Source organism: Siniperca chuatsi, linkage group LG12, assembly GCF_020085105.1.
Source record: "Siniperca chuatsi isolate FFG_IHB_CAS linkage group LG12, ASM2008510v1, whole genome shotgun sequence".
NCBI lineage: Eukaryota > Metazoa > Chordata > Actinopteri > Centrarchiformes > Sinipercidae > Siniperca > Siniperca chuatsi.
The window spans coordinates 24,020,225-24,037,492 of record NC_058053.1 but is presented as its reverse complement, the minus strand read 5'-3'; the positions used below and the strand labels follow the sequence as shown (position 1 = coordinate 24,037,492).

Below are 17,268 nucleotides of genomic sequence, written 5' to 3'. Positions count from 1 at the left end.
GCTTTGTTCTCAATAATGCTGCTCCCTCTCGTCATTCTCTCTCTCTCTCTCTCTCTCTCTCTCTCTCTCTCTCTCTCTCTCTCTCTCTCTCTCTAGCTTTTTGAGCTGGGAGGAGGATTGAATCATGTGTTAACAAACACAAACCGAAACCCTCATTCTACCTTTACAGAGTCTTCTCTTGTTCATGCAATAATTGTGTCATGACCAAGAAATTATTATCATTATTGTGATCTCAACATTAGGCAAGGCAAGTTTATTTGTATAGCACACTTCAGCAACAAGGCAATTCAAAGTGCTTTACATAAAACATAAAAGCAACCTTGGGCAATATAAAAAGACATTTAAAAACACTTCAAAAGAGTGAAATAGAAAATAAAAACAAGATAAAACAGGAGAGTAAAAGTTAGCAGCGGCAAACAGAAAAGTCTTCAGCCTTGATTTAAAAGAGTTGCAGCAGACCTGCAGTTTTCTGGGAGTTTGTTCCAGATATGTGATGCATAAAAACTGAACGCTGCTTCTCCATGTTTAGTTTTGACTCTGGGGACAGAAAGCAGACCTGTCCCAGACGACCCGAGAGGTCTGGATGGTTCATAACGTAGCAGAAGATCAGAAATGTACTTTGGCCCTAAACCATGCAGTGCTTTATAAACCAACAGGAGTATTTTGAAATGAATTCTTTGACAGACAGGAAGCCAGTGTAAAGACCTCAGAACTGGAGTAATGTGATCCACTTTCTTGGTCTTAGTTAGGACGCGAGCAGCAGCGTTCTGAATCAGCTGCAGATGTCTAATTTTTTAGAGAGACCTGTAAAGACACTATTACAGTAGTCGAGTCGACTGAAGATAAATGCATGGACAAATTTTTCCAAATCCTGCTGAGACTTAAGTCCTTTAATCCTGGATATAGTCTTAAGGTGGTAGTAGGCTGACTTTGTAATTGTTTTAATGTGGCTGTTGAAATTCAGGTCTGAGTCCATGACTACACCAAGACTTCTGGCTTGGTTTGTGGTTTTTAATATTACTGATTGAAGCTGAGTGCTGACTTTTAATCGTTCCTCCTTGGCTCCAAAAACAACAACTTCAGTTTTATCTTTGTTTAACTGAAGAAAATTTTGGCACATCCAATTGTTGATTTGTTTAATACACTTAGTCAGCACTTGTATTGGACCATAGTCCCCTGGTGACATTGTTATGTAAATTTGTTTGTCGTCTGCATAATTATATTATGCATATTTTATTGTTTTCCATAATCTGAGCCAGTGGTAGCATGTAGATGTTAAACAAAACCCATTACCCAAACTGTCTTCTTGTGATCATTTAATAAAAACATGATTCTGACATTGTAATTTGGTCTATAATCAGCAGACAGAAGGCAATCACTGCCACATACTCCCTCTCAAAATCTAAATGGTTTTATCTACGATCACAGGCTGATGATTTGTGACATGTTGAGGTTTCCTCTTCCCTAACCAGCTTTTGATAGTAATATTTAAGTCATAAATTTGGAGTTACAATATGATATGCACGGATGTGTGGCACATGCAGCAAATGATCAGATGGATCATTAACTTTGTTACAGTACATGTACTTTTCTACTTTCTGAGTCATCGTGCTTCAGAAAGTACACAACTTGCCTTCAGAGATCTGTTCTGTGACTGTAAAACCATTGGCCACATCACCAGAGTATGTATGTTTCTTTTTTTAAGCTTGACATCTGTATCATCATGACTTTATCAATCCTAAAATAGTTTCAAGATGTTCCTTGAAGGAGAAAAAAAACTGGCGCAAGGCAGCTGAAGGTATGTGAAAGCCCTTTGTGAAAGAGCAGTGATTTAGCGTTTCAATACACATGTCAGGCGCACTGTAACACCTCAGAAAAGTGGGTCTACGTCTCCTGTCAGCAATAATTTACAATGAAGATGAGTCAAGCCAAGGAATCTCAAGCATGAGAGAGGAATAAACACAAGAGGGCAATAGTTTACCAGGAATTTCTGATTGGATTGTCTGCTATAAACTCACACTGTCATATCAAAACCAGACCCTCAGATCCAAGAAATTAAACCTAGTTTTTCTTTTTCATATGGTCACTGACCCCCCTCGGCTGGACTTGCATCCAGTAGAGTTCCCCAGAGAGTGATTCTGAGTCTGTTAAAATGTCTGAAATGTGTTCGGAGGAAAAGATCAATGGCTGAGACAGGAGGATTATGGGATACCCTCCAGTCAGCATGCTGTCACTCAAAATGGGCTCAAAGCAGCAGATTAGGCTCCAGATCCCTCTCATCTCTGTCAGAGGAGCTCGTTAAAATACTCGGTCCTATACCTCCAGTTGTTCCAGTTTCATGTTTTACGGCGATCCAGCCGTACTCTGCCATTAATCAATCAATGGGATAGTTTGCATATTTTGTTTCTAATGAAAGACGCCACGATGAAAGGCAGAGAGCGGCTGTTACTCAAGCTCGGCCATTCTTTTCCACTTAAGGACCTGATGGATAGTTTATGGTATAAAAACAGACCTGCTGTGCATTATGTCATACTGCTGCTCTGTAGACCCATGTGCACTGCTCCTCTTTACAAATACATCTCCTAATTTAACAGGCCCTGAGGTAAATTTGCGGTGAAGACGGGGTGGAGGCGATGGGGGGGGGGGACAGGGTGATTTTGAATGCTGCTGGAACAAGAGAGGGGGTGTATATCAGACAAATAACGTGAATAATTATTGGAAATAATGTCCAGATAGATGGAGTGGAGCCAAATTATGAAATCATGCGCTTCTCTCTGGTACATCACCCTGCTCATTATTTTAAGTCATGCTTGGAAAAACAGGTGTTTCCAATACTGGGTCGCTGTCTCCACGGTCCCGCAACCCCTTCATTTTCTGATGATGGTTCAGATATGATATTTCATGGCTGGAGCCGGACGCATGATAGGAAGTGATTGGGGAGAGCTGTTCAGAAGACATCCGTGTAATGGACGCTGATTGGCCCTGGCTAAATCCCTAGAGTCTGTGTCTGTGTAACGAGAGGGGAACCACAAAGCTAGACTAGTAATGATCCTGAATGCTGCATGTTTTCCCTCTTTTGTAGGTTCAAATGATTACAAGGGGATTTCTCTGTCTCTTTAAACAGGTGCCATATTTGTGTGTATCAAGCACAACAGCAGTGCAGCTGAGTGCAGTTGGCACAAAAGCTTTATTCTTCATATTTTTCATAATAAACAGAACCAGCAGGGAGAAAATTTGTCTTTTTCGGGTCTTTTTCTTCCAGTTTGGTTTATGATCGATGCATTGCGTCAGCGTTTGAAGCTCATGCCTGTGATGTGGTGCAGAGCAGATGTGTGTTTTATAAGCAGAGAACACTCTCTTGTGTGATTAATAATCATGTCATTCATTGTTATTGTAGCCTAGAGGCTGTGACTGACTGATAAGTCAACTCCCATAGTTACAATTTCAAACTCTATTCAAAAGGGCATGTGTTTAAAATAATAATTTATCAGTCATTTCCAATAGTTAATCAGTGGGCTAAATAGCTGTGAAATATAGAACATCTAGCGTGTAAAAGTATCATTATTTTGTTGATTACCTACAGTAAACACTATAATTTGTTTTGCTTATGTACTCCAAATAATTTTTTTCATGAGCAACTCCTGTTTCCGCTGAGTTTTAAGGGAAATTTCTTCATAGCGTATCATTAATAAAAACATTTTCCCTTCTGTTGAGTTGGAAAACACAGTATGTTCTTAATTTTTGCAGAATAATTGTCTTAAATATCAAGTTTATTTTAAAAACCTACTGCTAACAAAGAGAAAAAATCAAAACCATGTACATGAATTAAAACGTTTATTGAGCTTTTTACGTGCTTGGCACCTGTATTTACATTTTTTAAAAATGCCTCAAAAAAGAATTACTTTGCTATTTCCCTTTTTTCACACATTTTTATAACAGATTGGCCTGTAAAATTGCTATATTGCTCAGCACTTAAATACACATCTCTACAACACACCAAAACATACTTTAATTAATCTGTTTTGCTATTTCTTCTTTTATAACTTTTCACACAACAACTTTTAAGCTTATGTTATTGATTGCATTCGCCATCTTATATGTATGCTTAAAAACATAATCCACTCAAAAATAGTGAAGCCATTCCAGTCTATGAGGATAACAGGTTGATGAAGTTGTGTGGTGGAGTCCTGAACTCTCATGTACACCTGCTGGGAGTTTTTAGGATGAAGACTGATTTCCTCAGTTAACCCAACGTACAGTTCTTTGACTTAACTACGTCCGCGTGTTCACCCTGTTTGGCACATCATCTGGCCACCACAGCGTCCAGATACCTCATCTCCTGCATGTATGTGGAGCAGTGAGTCATTCAGTAATCTTGTCCAGTTGTCTCTTTCATTCCAGACCATGACGGCGAACCACTGACCCCTTGACATTTCTAAAACGATATGGCACAAGTGCTGCGTGAAGTAAAAACTTCTGGATCACAGTGAAGATTCTTTGGTTACTTGATGTCATGACAGGATGGCCTTTGAGTCCCAAAAAAATCAAGAATGAGTCACTTGAAAAGAGTGTTGCTACTATTGCACCATAACAGCTTCACAACTGATAATCCCTTCTGAACCAGAGCATGTGGCCTCCTACCTCTCCTTCTTATTACAATGTGAGTTTGTTGTTTCTTTCCTGTCAGAAACAGTAAGAGAGTTAGGTTGCTGTCCCAATTTTCACTTTATTAATACAAAGATAATTAAATAATAGTTTTTACTCCCTCTATAATGCTTTGTAAGTGGTGGAGTGTCTTCAAAAACAAAAACATGAGATGATATCCTTTTCTGAAAGGTTTGTTTTGTACCTCAGTACATTAACGCTTCATGTAAAAACACCGGTTCAACATCAACACCAAACCGGGTTCAGAAATTAGAAATTTGCTTTTCAGCTGAAAAACTTTAGAAACATGTAGGACTGTGATCCCAGTTTCTACACCATGTGCATGGACATCTGAGAGGAGGAGCCATATTGACGTCCATCACAGGAGCTGCTGCCCTGCTGGCCACTGGTGGTGTTGCCGATCATGTGCATAGTGTCCATGCTTCCATTGGACAGGTACTGGCGTTCAGCGAAGGCCCCGGCAGGAGACGAGGAGCAAAGCAAACCTCCCTGGGGCTTCTCAGGGCTGGCGGCCAAGCGAGGAGAGGTGGGGAAGTTGTATCCGTACAGGTTGTAAGGGTTGTGCAGGGAGAAAGCGTTGTAGGAGCCCTGCTGCACGTGGTGGTGGCTCCCGCTGAACATGTGGGCGGAGGAAGGGGAGGATCCGGATGAAGAAGATGAGGCAGAGCTGGAGCTACCTCCGGCCTGCATCACGTACTGAAGCTGCGAGGCTGGGAAGGATCCGAGTTGACCGCTGTAGGCATCCATCTTGCCTCCAGTGCCGCTGCCACTACCGCCGCCGGTCAGGGAGGCATGAGCGCTGCCCTGCATGCCAGCAGCAATCAAGGAGGAAGTCCTCTGTGGCAGGAAGGATTCAGAGGGCTGAGCAGAGGCCACAGAGCCCCCTGCAGCCTGGAGGCGTCCGTAAGAACTGTCGGCCAGACCGCCATAGCCCTGCAGGGCTGCCATGTTGCTGCGAGCGCAGGCCGGGTACTCGGATAGGCCCAGGTTGCAGAGCTGACTTTCCCTGCAGCCCACATTAAAGGTGTTGGGGGAAAGGTGGAAGGTTGGAGGGGAACAGGAGGGAGACAGGAGGTGTGCCGCACCAGAAGGGGAGGGGGTTCCCGTGCTGGAGGTGGTAGGAGAAGTGCCTGTGCTTCCACCTGGAAAACACACAAATACAGATAGTGAAACAGAGTGCCATTTGACATGCACTTAAATATATTTTAAAAAATCAGTTCAGATTCAGATTCAGTCGAGGTTGAGTCTGTGCAAAAATACGCATAATACTCAAAGACTTTCATAAAGATGAAGGGAGAAGCAGACCTCTGAACTAAAAGCTTTAACGTCAAACTATGTATTGTTCAAACATGGATGTAATACATTGTAATGGATTACAATTTTTTTTCCAAATTCTTCATCATCAGAATGTATCTTCTAAGTCACCCATGTCTCTTTCTTCATAAAAACATAGACAGAAGCAGAATGCAGTAGTAATAGCTAATGGGAGCATTTTCCCCAGTGGTCCACATGCACTGAGTCAGACTAATAAGCAATTAGCTACATTATGAATTCACCTGTCGCCAATTTAATATATAACCTTGTTGATCCACGTGGACTTTTCCAAACTCCTACCCCACAGACTAATTGCAGGGCCTTACTCTTTGAAACTGCTGGATACAAGGTCATGAACAGTATTGTAAAATATATCACTGGTATGTGGAGATAAATATGGATTCAGTTTTGACCATGTCTGGTCAACAGAGCCGCCCCACATCCCCAGTCCTTTCCTCAATAAAAAGCCCCTGACTCTCTCCCTCTTTCTCTCTCTCACATATACATATATATATATATATATATATATATATATCAAAAAGGAAAAAAAACATTGTTGGCACAAAATGTATCCACTAAGTCAAGCCTTTCAGAGTGAAATGATAGCTGTGGGATATCAATTGCATATTTCTCTATTAATGAGAATTTGGCCAGGGTTCATCTTGCTGTTGGAGAAATTCAGTTTGAACCCAGAATGAGGAGGAGGCATAACTAAATAATCCAGGACTCTCTTGGCTGGGGTTCTGTTTTGCACCATATGACTTCGATAATATCATTGCAGCACTCTGCTCTGCTTGAGGAGATTTGGGGGGGTTGCAAGGAGGGAGAGAAATAAAGAAAAGGGAGAGAGAGAGAGGGAAAGCAAGGTAGACATATATGAGGAAAAGGAAGAGTGGACGATAGTTCGGTGATGTCATGTTTTCCTCTGGTTAGAAGGGCTCGAGGTGCTTCAGTGCCGAGGGAGAATAGTTGATTATTTGAAGGGAAAAGGGTGTCTTGTGCCATAAGGGCAAAGGCGCGCGCACACACACACACACACACACTGTACACGTACACCAGTGTCCTTTCAGGGTGACACAGGGTTCACTGCAGACGCAAGGACTTTGATTAAATCCTAATCACTTTGGAGGAGTTTAATGATAACAAACACATGTCCGCCTGCTCAGACAAAATACGGAGCACCACATCATGGTCACCTCCAGAGATAACCGAGATAGGGTCGGTGAGGTAACAGAGTTGCTTTAAAGCAGCGTGGCCCTTGATATGAGCCATGACCAAGACTATGTCTCGTTGCTGGAGCCGAGACAAAGGGAGGTGGCTGACGCTTACGCTGACTCGTGTCATGGAGCTGTCCAAAAGCCACAGGATTTGTTAAACAATTTCATTTTCAAGTGCTGCCTGATGTGAAAAGTTCAGCAGACGCCGGCCGACCTGCCAGAGGAGAAGCGCATGGCCAAGCTCAAATGAAGGACAACCATAGCTGATGCAGTGTGTGGTGATATATGCAGGGAAAATATGCAGAGGGTTCAGGTTGGGACAGCACATGCACCAAGGTCATGCTAATTACCATCGTACAATACTCTCCGTTTTGGAGATAGTTAACTATACAGTAATTGATTTCTTTACCTTGGTACTAATCTTAAAAAACACTATGTTGCTTAATTAGCTCCAAATTGTACCATATTTATGTTCATTCTTAACAACTGTTGTTGTAATAATGAATCACAAGAATAACTATCAATTGTTTTGTGCCAACAAGTTGACAAATTCACGTCAAAGTGAGTGCTATAAAATAAAACAAAAAAGTACATTAATGCCAACAGTGAGTATTATGTGATACCACAGTGGTTCTCAAAGTGGCTGCTAAGGATTCAGATCACATGCAAAATGAGGAATAGTTTGATTTCACTATTATGCAGCACATTGGAAAAGATCCCAATCAGTGACTATTCTAATCATGACTTTCAGTTGACATTAATTTCTTCTTGTCAAGAGCAGACGATGCAACAACGCGAGAATGAAGAATCTCTTATCTGAAGTTTATGGGGGAACAAAGCTGTTCTAATGGGGTCAGTGAGCTCTAATGTGTCTGTCTGAGGAGAAAAGGTCAGAAAAGTCGTGTTCTGCCGGGTGTCTGACAGTAAGCAAGGCCATAAAAAGCATTTTAACACTCAACAATTGCTGTTAGCAATGCTCCTTGCATATCTGGGATCTTTTTTTTTGTTTGCTGCCGTAAATGGGTGTTATCAGGTGGAAATCAATCAGCTTTGACTGTCAATCCTTCAGAATAAAACAAGGGATTCTTTCTAGAGCCAGTAATACCAAGACTTTTTAAGCTTGTAAAAATATTTTTTGTCTTTTATTATTTTGTACTAAATCTATATTTATATCTAGTGTACAAAAAAATCCTATAGGAAAACCAAGGAAATTGAATTAGAAGTAGACAAGACAGACTGAGGGGGGATTATAAGAAAGAACATTTTTCTGTGGAGATCGACGTGTTGTTTGCTCCTGTACAGAGAGAGTCCTCTACAGTGTCAAGAATATATACACACCTTGCTGTTTCTGCATATGGGTGAAGTCTTCAAAGGTGAGGGTCCTCACAGGAGGTCTCCAGAAAGCATAGGTCTCCATGATCGCCTCCAGGCCAGTCCTGACAAACAGACAGAGAGAGATATTTCAGTACACAATAGAAAGAATAGAAAAAGCAGTAGAGAAAAAGAAAGGGAAAACGGGACAGTAATGGCCTCTGCATGTGTGTGTTGACCAGATGACATGAACACAGAGAGAGAGACAGAGAGAGAGAGAGTTTGATGGAGAGTGAGATGGAGAGGGAAGAGTTTAATATTATGGGTCTTAGAATGGATTTTGACAGATTTGAATGTTTTATTGTTTGTTTTTTAAGCCTTACATGGTCAGGCTCTGGCTTATGTCTATTATCTGCTAAATTCCTTTTGAGCCTGATCCCTCTGCAGCCTTGTCCAAAGATCTTTAACAGGCAATGCCAGCATTGTCTGATCTGATTTGTTGCATTTGTTTTGATTTGTTTTGATCATTTGTATCTTGCACAATCCGGGTCTTATTTATTGATTAAGCTTCCGTTATCCTTGTTTTATTTTTCCACTTAAATTGACACGAAAACTGAAACACTACATAATAATGGTAACAAAACAAAAAGTTTGGGAAATGCATTCACATTTTTCTTCCATCATTCAGACAGTCCTGTAGATGTAGATGTCATTTACTGTATATACTGATGTCGCTGTTTTAAGTCTTGTATAATGTCAAATTTCGCCTTTTCTGTTATCCTTGTTTTACTTTAATATACTTTATAACATTGTTTTTTGAAAACGTGCTTTGTAAATAAAAGCTATTTTTATATTAATAGTCATAAAATATATGACTAGTGTGTGTGTCTAATACATGAGTGGAAAGGGAGAGAGATGGATATGGGTGAGATGGAAAGAATTTTAGTGAGTAAGAGCAAAAATATTGAAAACAATTGAACAGAGAAGGGGAAGTGATATTGGTTCATATTTGTGTGTGAATGAGAGAGGTTGGTGGTAAATGAGCCAGAATGAATGAGAGAGTATCAGAAGGAGAGAGAGAGAGAGGGAGGCAGAAACTGGAGTCCTGCTCGGAGGAAACTGGAGCCATTAAAAAGGAGCAGGTTTTTACTGTACACATAAATCTGGGTGACGTTTCATCTTGAATCTGTACGCGGTTCTCCTTCCTGCTTGATTTACTTCCCTGTGCACTGCTTGGCCCCGTCTCAGGCAAACCAGCGCCCGTCACTGCTCACCATGTTATTTTAGGGCCACTAACTCCCTGGCTGTGGCAGCTCGTTAGTGCGCCACGCTAATCGGCCGGGCCCTCGCCATCACTGCACTCATTCATACAGTCACACTGCTGCGGGACCAAAACCCAACAAATGAGCTGTATCCCACCACTAGGCCATAAAGCCCTGTCACCAGACACAGCTGACGACACCACCATAACTTAGAGCTTGGGAGGGTTCTATATTAAGACACTATTAAGAAAGTCGGTGATTAATTTGAGAATTAGCAGTGCAGGTTTGCCCTTTCTATTAATTCTGAATTTTCCTTCAATATGGAATTAGTTGGTAATGTTCCATAGCAAACAGGCCGCATTCACACTGTGGCCACTTTACTGCTAAAATCCAAAGAAAAGTATGTTAGTTTTTGTTACTGTTAATGTCACTCATATCCGATACTAACATAAACTGAGAAATGTTTAAAAGACACATGTGGCAGAGCAACAAAAACAAAAGATGTCACACCTGCTTTAATGTTTGCAGCTGTTGTCCTCCACTTTTGCATTTTGGCTGAATTGACTGCAAAAGGGAGAGTTCAAGAAAGTCATACTATTTTATTATAGGATGATAAATCTTTTCTCTCAATATGCAAATGTATTTTTTATTTTGTTGAATTGGTTAAAGGCACAGTCTTCACTGCAGAAACTATATCTAGATAGGATGGTTGCCATTAAGGCAGATTACAGTACGAGTACAGTATTAATGTAGATTACAAAATATTTGACTAGATGTATTTGTTGCCATGGCAACAAGACATTTGTACTCTATTGGAATTTCAATCTGGTTCTCTTTTTGTTACGTAATATGTATCCTCTCTGTTTCTTTCTGATGATTGTAATTTTAACTACGACCTTTCTGATCCCAGTCAGCATGTCCATGATCACAACTGATGTTGCACAACAAAAATTGTTCAAACCCACCAAACTGCACTTTAAATCTGAGTCAAGATAAAGATTTCCAAACATGCCGGATATGTTGTTACAATGAAATGTGTAGAAAATGATGCACACAACCATACCCCATCTGATCTAACTGGTTGACTCGTAATATTAAGTGGTGTACACGTGACATAAAAATGACTATATGATCCTATGTGACATGGCAGCTGCAACAGGCAACGACAGATAAAAACAAAGCAGGAGTGCAGCAGAAATTGACAGACAGGGCAAAGATTAGAGAAAGACACATCACTCTCTCATCTCTGTTCTCTCCCATTAAAACACGTTGGTGAGGATTTATGTTTCCAAAATTTGATTAAGCTTTTTGTCTTTTTATATATGTCAGATATATGACAGATTGAAGTATTGTGTGTGAGTTGGAGGAAGCAAGATCAATTTAATACAGGAAACATATGCAACTCGCCCCCTTCCTAAATAAAATGAAAAGACAAATGTTGGTGTGACTGCACGCACCACAATTTGCTTCAGACAACATTCACTGACTGCACACAGGAGCCAATCACAAATCAGATTACCCTTTATTAACCCAATGAGCTGCATCTAATGCCGATGCCAACATCCAACCACCACCACTGAGACTCCATCCAAATCAATGATGATGTTATTCATAAGGGGTTATGTTGCATTTATTTCTTGTACATTTTAATTGTTTTAAATGTTTCTTTTGATCTTTTTCTACTTTGTTTATAATGCTCTTACTTTTTGTACCAGTTTTTTCTTGGTGTAGTTTTCATCTAATGTGAAGACTTTATTATTATTATCATTATTATTATTAATGCAAAAATATGGGGCTCATCCCCATATTTCAAGATGCAAAAATGTAATTGTCATCAACAATGCTTTATACCATAGACTGTATATACCAAGAGAAACGGTCCTCTGATTGAACTGAAAATATACAGGTTTTTGTTGACTAAAAATCAAATCTGAGCCACATTAAAGGAAAGAAAATCTAAACTTCCAGCTGTTGTGTGAAATCCAATACAACAATGCACTGAATTAAGAAATACAGTATCTACAGTTATATTTTATGTTTAGCAGGCAACCATATCCAGAGTGACTTACAGTATGTGACCAATTCAAATTCTAAATCACCATAATTATGCAAAAGCAGCAGTATGAAGGTCATGGGTCAGAGCCTCAGCTCTCTATCAATATTCATGAATGATCAAAGATAAAAAGCAGCTCTAGACACAAAGCTTGAAACTCAAAATGACAGAGAAAGGGTTTTTAAGGTGACAGAAGCAGAGTTCTCACTCTGAATTCTGTGAGGCTCCTATTTGAATCTGAACAAAACAAATCCAAAACAGGGCTGAAGGGAAGGAATCACGAGCAGTACATGAGGGTAAATTCATTTTTTCTCTCTCTCACCGGACAAATATCTCATTCTCCGTTATCTTTTCATCTGTAGCTTTTCTGCAATGAAATTCTAATGCCAGTTCATAAATCAAACATTCTATTGTTTGAAAAACAAAAAAAGATGTCTCAAATATCTGTGTGCCAATAATGCAGACCAGATGAGGGAACTGCTTTCATGTGCGGAGGGGTCTGGTGGTTCAGTACACCCCCTCTCCTTCTTCCTCTCCTCCACAAATGTTATATATGATAATTCAGAGACTGAGAGAAAGAGAGACGAAACAAGAGAAAGGAGAGACAGAAGGAGAGAGGAAGGAAAGACGGCAGAGGGAAAGGAAGAGAATGAGGAGGAAACTTTATGAAAGCGACAAGACGAGTAAGGAAGAGACAGCGAGGGCTCGTCTTTACTGACAAAATCAAACATATGTAATGATATCATTAGCTTGCTCAAAAGGTCTATGATGATCAGTAACATGGCCAATAGGAGTGCTCTGTCTGGCTGACATCAGCACACCGGTAGTGACAACACAGCGGATGCAACAGCTGACAGAACGGTGAAAGGGTCTGACCAGTCAGGGTGTGTGTGTGCTGTTTGCTGTCACACATTTTGATGGTCACAGAAAACAGTGCAGTACTGTCTCTGTCTGCATGGTGTGTGTTGTCTGGCCCATGTTTATGTTGCTTCCTGTCTTTGTTTGAGTTTATGACAGGGATAGGAGGCCTAAAATTGAACATATCTTAATTAATCCTGTTTGAGTCTTATAATGATTGATTCTGTATGACTCCCTGGCTTCACTGAGTCGTATGGTGTGTGAGAATGTGGAATAAAAAATCCATGCCAGTGTTATAACCCTGTGGGCATTGGTTTGGTGATTTGCAGGTCAAAAGATGTCTAGACGTCTAGGTTACATGTAATCATTATTTCAACAGCATTTAATGGCTATATTTCAGTCTGGAGCAGGTCCTTTAATGTGTTGAAACAATGATTGTAACCTAGACGTCTAAAAAAAAAAAAAAAATTCACCACTTTTAACCTAGAAGGGAGGGATAATGGAGCCACTATGCAAACTCCATAACATTCACCAAATGAGCGCAAACTTTAAGCTCCATGAACAGCTCACTGTAGATGTTGCGGACACAGAAAATGTAAAGATTATATTCTTCAACCATGAAAGGATATGTGTCAATAGTACAAATTCAACAGAACGTTATCATCGTGTGAAGAAGTTGTCTAATAATTTACATTTAAGATTAAAGGTGGACGTATACTTGTATGTTAGGGGCGTAGCAATGGTACGTAGCTACATCATATCAGAGCTGACCTGCACATCGTAAATAAAACAATGTATAGGGTTATTTTGGGGCATATAATTAGAGAATGACATGGCCTGATAGTGTACAATACATCTGCCTTTGTGATGTGGTGGTAAAACAGGTTAAATCTGACGCTGATCTGATTAATTCATTCCTTATTCTGGTTTCTACATTTTCATGCATGAACAGTTTATTTGCATTTTGAGCACATTTCATGAGATGAATGAGACAATGATAGAAATAAAGAGAGGTAAGGTGGACAAGTGAACCCATCTACCCATAGCTCTCTGCCTGTCTGTGCTGCAGATCTGAAGGGTTCCTCTTGGCAACAGACAAAGCAGCAGCATATGGTACTAAGTGCTATCTTCAGAGGATCATTCCATATTAAAGGTCACACAGAGTCACACTGTGGGGCAACATGAAAAACACAGTAACAGGCTGTATTGTGCGCCGGCTCAGTCGATAAACAGATACTGTGATAACGTACCTGTTTCTGCCAGAGTCCCGGAATCCTTTGGCAAACGGGTTGCGGTCGATCTTTAGTCTGGTGATCTGCAAACAAGAACACGGAAAGGAGATTTCTGTGATTATTGCAGCTTAAAATGAATTTAACCCTTTTCCAAAACACTTAAATATGCCAATATTTCTGTGCTATTTTGCAAAAAATTGTGGTAATATTAAAAGCTGTTCTACCACGCCAAGTAGTACTGCCAATTAGCTCCATAATCCAAATGGTTAGTATTAGGAATTTAAATAGAAATGGTTGCATTTTGGTAAGTTCAAGTGAGAGGACAAGTTCTAGGGAGACAATGCCTTCCCCAATGTAATTAAGAAAACTCAAGAAACTCAAGAAAACTTTCTTGAGACTGAGGCTCTATATTTATTTAACTTTAGCTTATAAAAGTACTTCTGAATTTGATTTACACAGAAATCTATGGTGATTGGTAAAATTGGCAAGCATTCTTCTAATTCAACCATTTTTTGCAGGAAAAGTTGCAGGGATTTCAAAAAATTGCAAGATGACGCACATTTTGCAGGGATTGTTTGATTTTGCATTCATTGTTGAGATTGTAGGATCCCAAGGAAAGAAAATGAGAGCTGCATACCTGTTGGTTCTGGTAGGCGGTGACGGTGGTGAAGACGGTCTCAGGGAAGCTGAAGGTCTTTACTCCTTCACCGCTCGGCACTGGTTTGTTGGGAGACAGTTCGCTGCTGAAGTCCTTCCTAATGACATGAACACGAGGCTGATACTTGTGCATGGAGTGGAGGATGACCTGAAAATATAAAAAGGAAAGAAGGTGAAGTGCAGCTAATATTGTACACCAGTGGTGGCGTAGTCTGTGAAGAGTCATCTCAATCACCTAGGTGGTATGATGTCTGAAGAAAGACAAACAAACAAAAAGATCCAGAAATTTGCATGTGTGAATCTACAAGTGTGTGTGTGTGAGTAATTGGGTTTCCTAAATATATTTGTGAGGACATTTGGAAAATAAGCAAAACTGATGCCGGACATCTTCCAAATTGAGAACATTTTGCAGGCAAAATAAAACATCCCCTTCTCATTATTTATTAATCTGTTTTTGCTTGTAAGACATAGAAATAACCAGAGAAAACATGGAAAGTGCTACATTTTCTTTAATGCCACAGTGACAAGTTCCTTAGCAAAAAGATCTCAAACTTCTGACAGTTGCATCAGGTTTTGGTGAGGGTTCGGCATGTAGTTGTGAAGGATTAGGGGTTAGGAAGTGAATATGATGAATGAAGGCCCTCATATGTTTAGTGATATATCACAAATCTGTATGTGCATGTGTGATGTGTCCCTCTAAACTTTCCAGTTCAAGACAAAACACAAAACTTGAATCTCAGCCTTCAGTTTTCCTCTCTGGAAACACAATACATGTAAGTCCTTTGCAACATCAGTTAGCTTGGCTGATTCTCTATCAGGTCTATGTGACATTAAGCGGAAACCAAGTTCACACTACGATGACGCTTGCAGGAGGGCCGAGGATTATTTCACAGCGGAGAGGAGGCGTCAGATGGTGTTGGCCCCAGCCTCGCCTCAGGCCCTCGGTCTGCTCTTGATTAATCTGAGAGTGAGAAAACCTACCCAGAGCCAAACACCCCCCAACCCACCCCCACCAAACCCTGCTACAACAGAGGGGTTCAAATCAAGGCTGTGGGGGAACAGCTCTGAGTATCAGAAACACTACATTTAACGTTCCAGACATTTCCATCTTTGTTGCTAGTGTTTCAGCACACTCTGCTCAGAGATCATCTGTCGATCAAACTTCATGGGCGGTGCTGTGGTGTCTTTTTCCTCAGGTGCTCAGTAGATGTTGCGCAAAATTGTGTTTTCCCACAGAAACAAATGTCTCCTGGCTGCATGTTTCTGCTTCAGTTTTACACCAGGGAAAAAATACTTTCAAATCTTGTGGGTTGCTTTCCTGCCGCTGGTCTTTCAATTAGTAAAACAGCCTTTTAAAGAGGGAAATTACCGAAATAAGTATCAGATGTGAAAGTATCAATGTGACTGCAGATCAGGCTTTTTTGTGATTTATTTATTTTTTTGTCTCTTTATGTCCTTTCCACCATGATATTTTACTGTGCAAGTGAGGGGATACACAATTCTTAGAGGACACGTTTTTTCATTGTCTGTTCATTGTAGCCGTAAGTGCTCAAGCAAAATCCAGTTCTTTTTCAATTTAATTAAATATTTTGCTGCTACGGGAGGAAAAGAAACGCCTCACTTCCTGTGTATCAGATGATTTTTGCCAGAAAAAAGCTACAAGACAGCAAGCATTAACAGCAAATAGAAAAGCTTTCAGGAAGTGGATACAGGCTGAATCGCAGTCATGTTTTAACAATATAGATTTTAAAATAGACACAAACACACACACACACAGCTGCCTTATGGCCCAGAGGACTCATGCTTCTAGTCCCCAGTCGGCCTGAGGTGATGTAAAGTCAAAGCGGATCACACATTGACACGCTGAACTCAACAACGACTCAGAGGGCAGCCAGAGGATATCAGCTGACAGTTGTTCACGCTCAAATACAATTAGGCTATATAAGTGATGTTTTCATTTTCATGACGTTCTTTTAATCCCCCTTGAAAATCATGTCGACATTCACACCCAAGAGACACCAACACATCCCGCATGTAACAGATGTTGTGTGTATCTCCATAAAGTCAAATCAAATCAAATTTTGTTTATAAAGCACATTTTACACGACAGTGTGGTCTAAATTGATTGTGAAACATAAAAACACTTTGATCACTCAATTTTTATGGTCATTAAAGTAATACATCACACAGACTAGACTGTGTTTAAACTCGTTAAATTAGTGTAATAATATTTCACCTGTGAAATTACATCCTGTTACAGCCATGTGAGGACTCTCACTTTAGGTCGCCAGTACTGACAGTGTTCACTGTATATGAGCAGGGCTACAACGCAACGCAATGCTGCTGTGGAAAAACTTGCATCTCTGAAAGGCCAGATTCAGTAGATTAAAAGAAAAACAGGCAGATGTTTAAAGCAGACTATGTAGAAAATTCTTCAGTGGAGTTTTGAACGATCTCACACAACAGCATTGATACATTGCAATGGATCATTAACAACAAAGCAACTATGAAACATAAGAGAAGCAACAAAAAAAAAAACTTTTGGCCAGTCCGGCCTGCTTCAGCATTTTATTAGGTTTTCCCATAGACCAGCGAGGACAGACAGGAAATAGACGACAGGCGAAAGTGACAGCATGAGGCAGATCTGAACCTACGAGGATGAAGCCTGAGGCTAATGAGTCCAGCCAGGCAACGAGGCG

The 17,268-nt window shown here is 40.3% G+C and overlaps 1 protein-coding gene across 4 annotated transcripts in view; it reads right to left on the bottom strand.

Annotated features, from left to right (window-relative positions):
• Positions 1–3,817: 3,817 nt before the first annotated feature.
• The window catches only part of tbx15 (T-box transcription factor 15), a 38,436-nt gene continuing 24,985 nt past the window's right edge, over positions 3,818–17,268 (bottom strand). For all 4 annotated transcript variants that reach the window (XM_044217157.1, XM_044217159.1, XM_044217158.1 and 1 more), the window contains 4 exons: positions 14,550–14,717; positions 13,931–13,995; positions 8,535–8,632; positions 3,818–5,807 (listed from right to left, as the gene is read on the bottom strand). In XM_044217157.1, the coding sequence (XP_044073092.1) occupies positions 4,975–5,807; positions 8,535–8,632; positions 13,931–13,995; positions 14,550–14,717 (1,164 nt within the window). In that variant the 3' untranslated portion in view covers positions 3,818–4,974. The remainder of the gene's footprint in view (positions 5,808–8,534; positions 8,633–13,930; positions 13,996–14,549; positions 14,718–17,268) is intronic.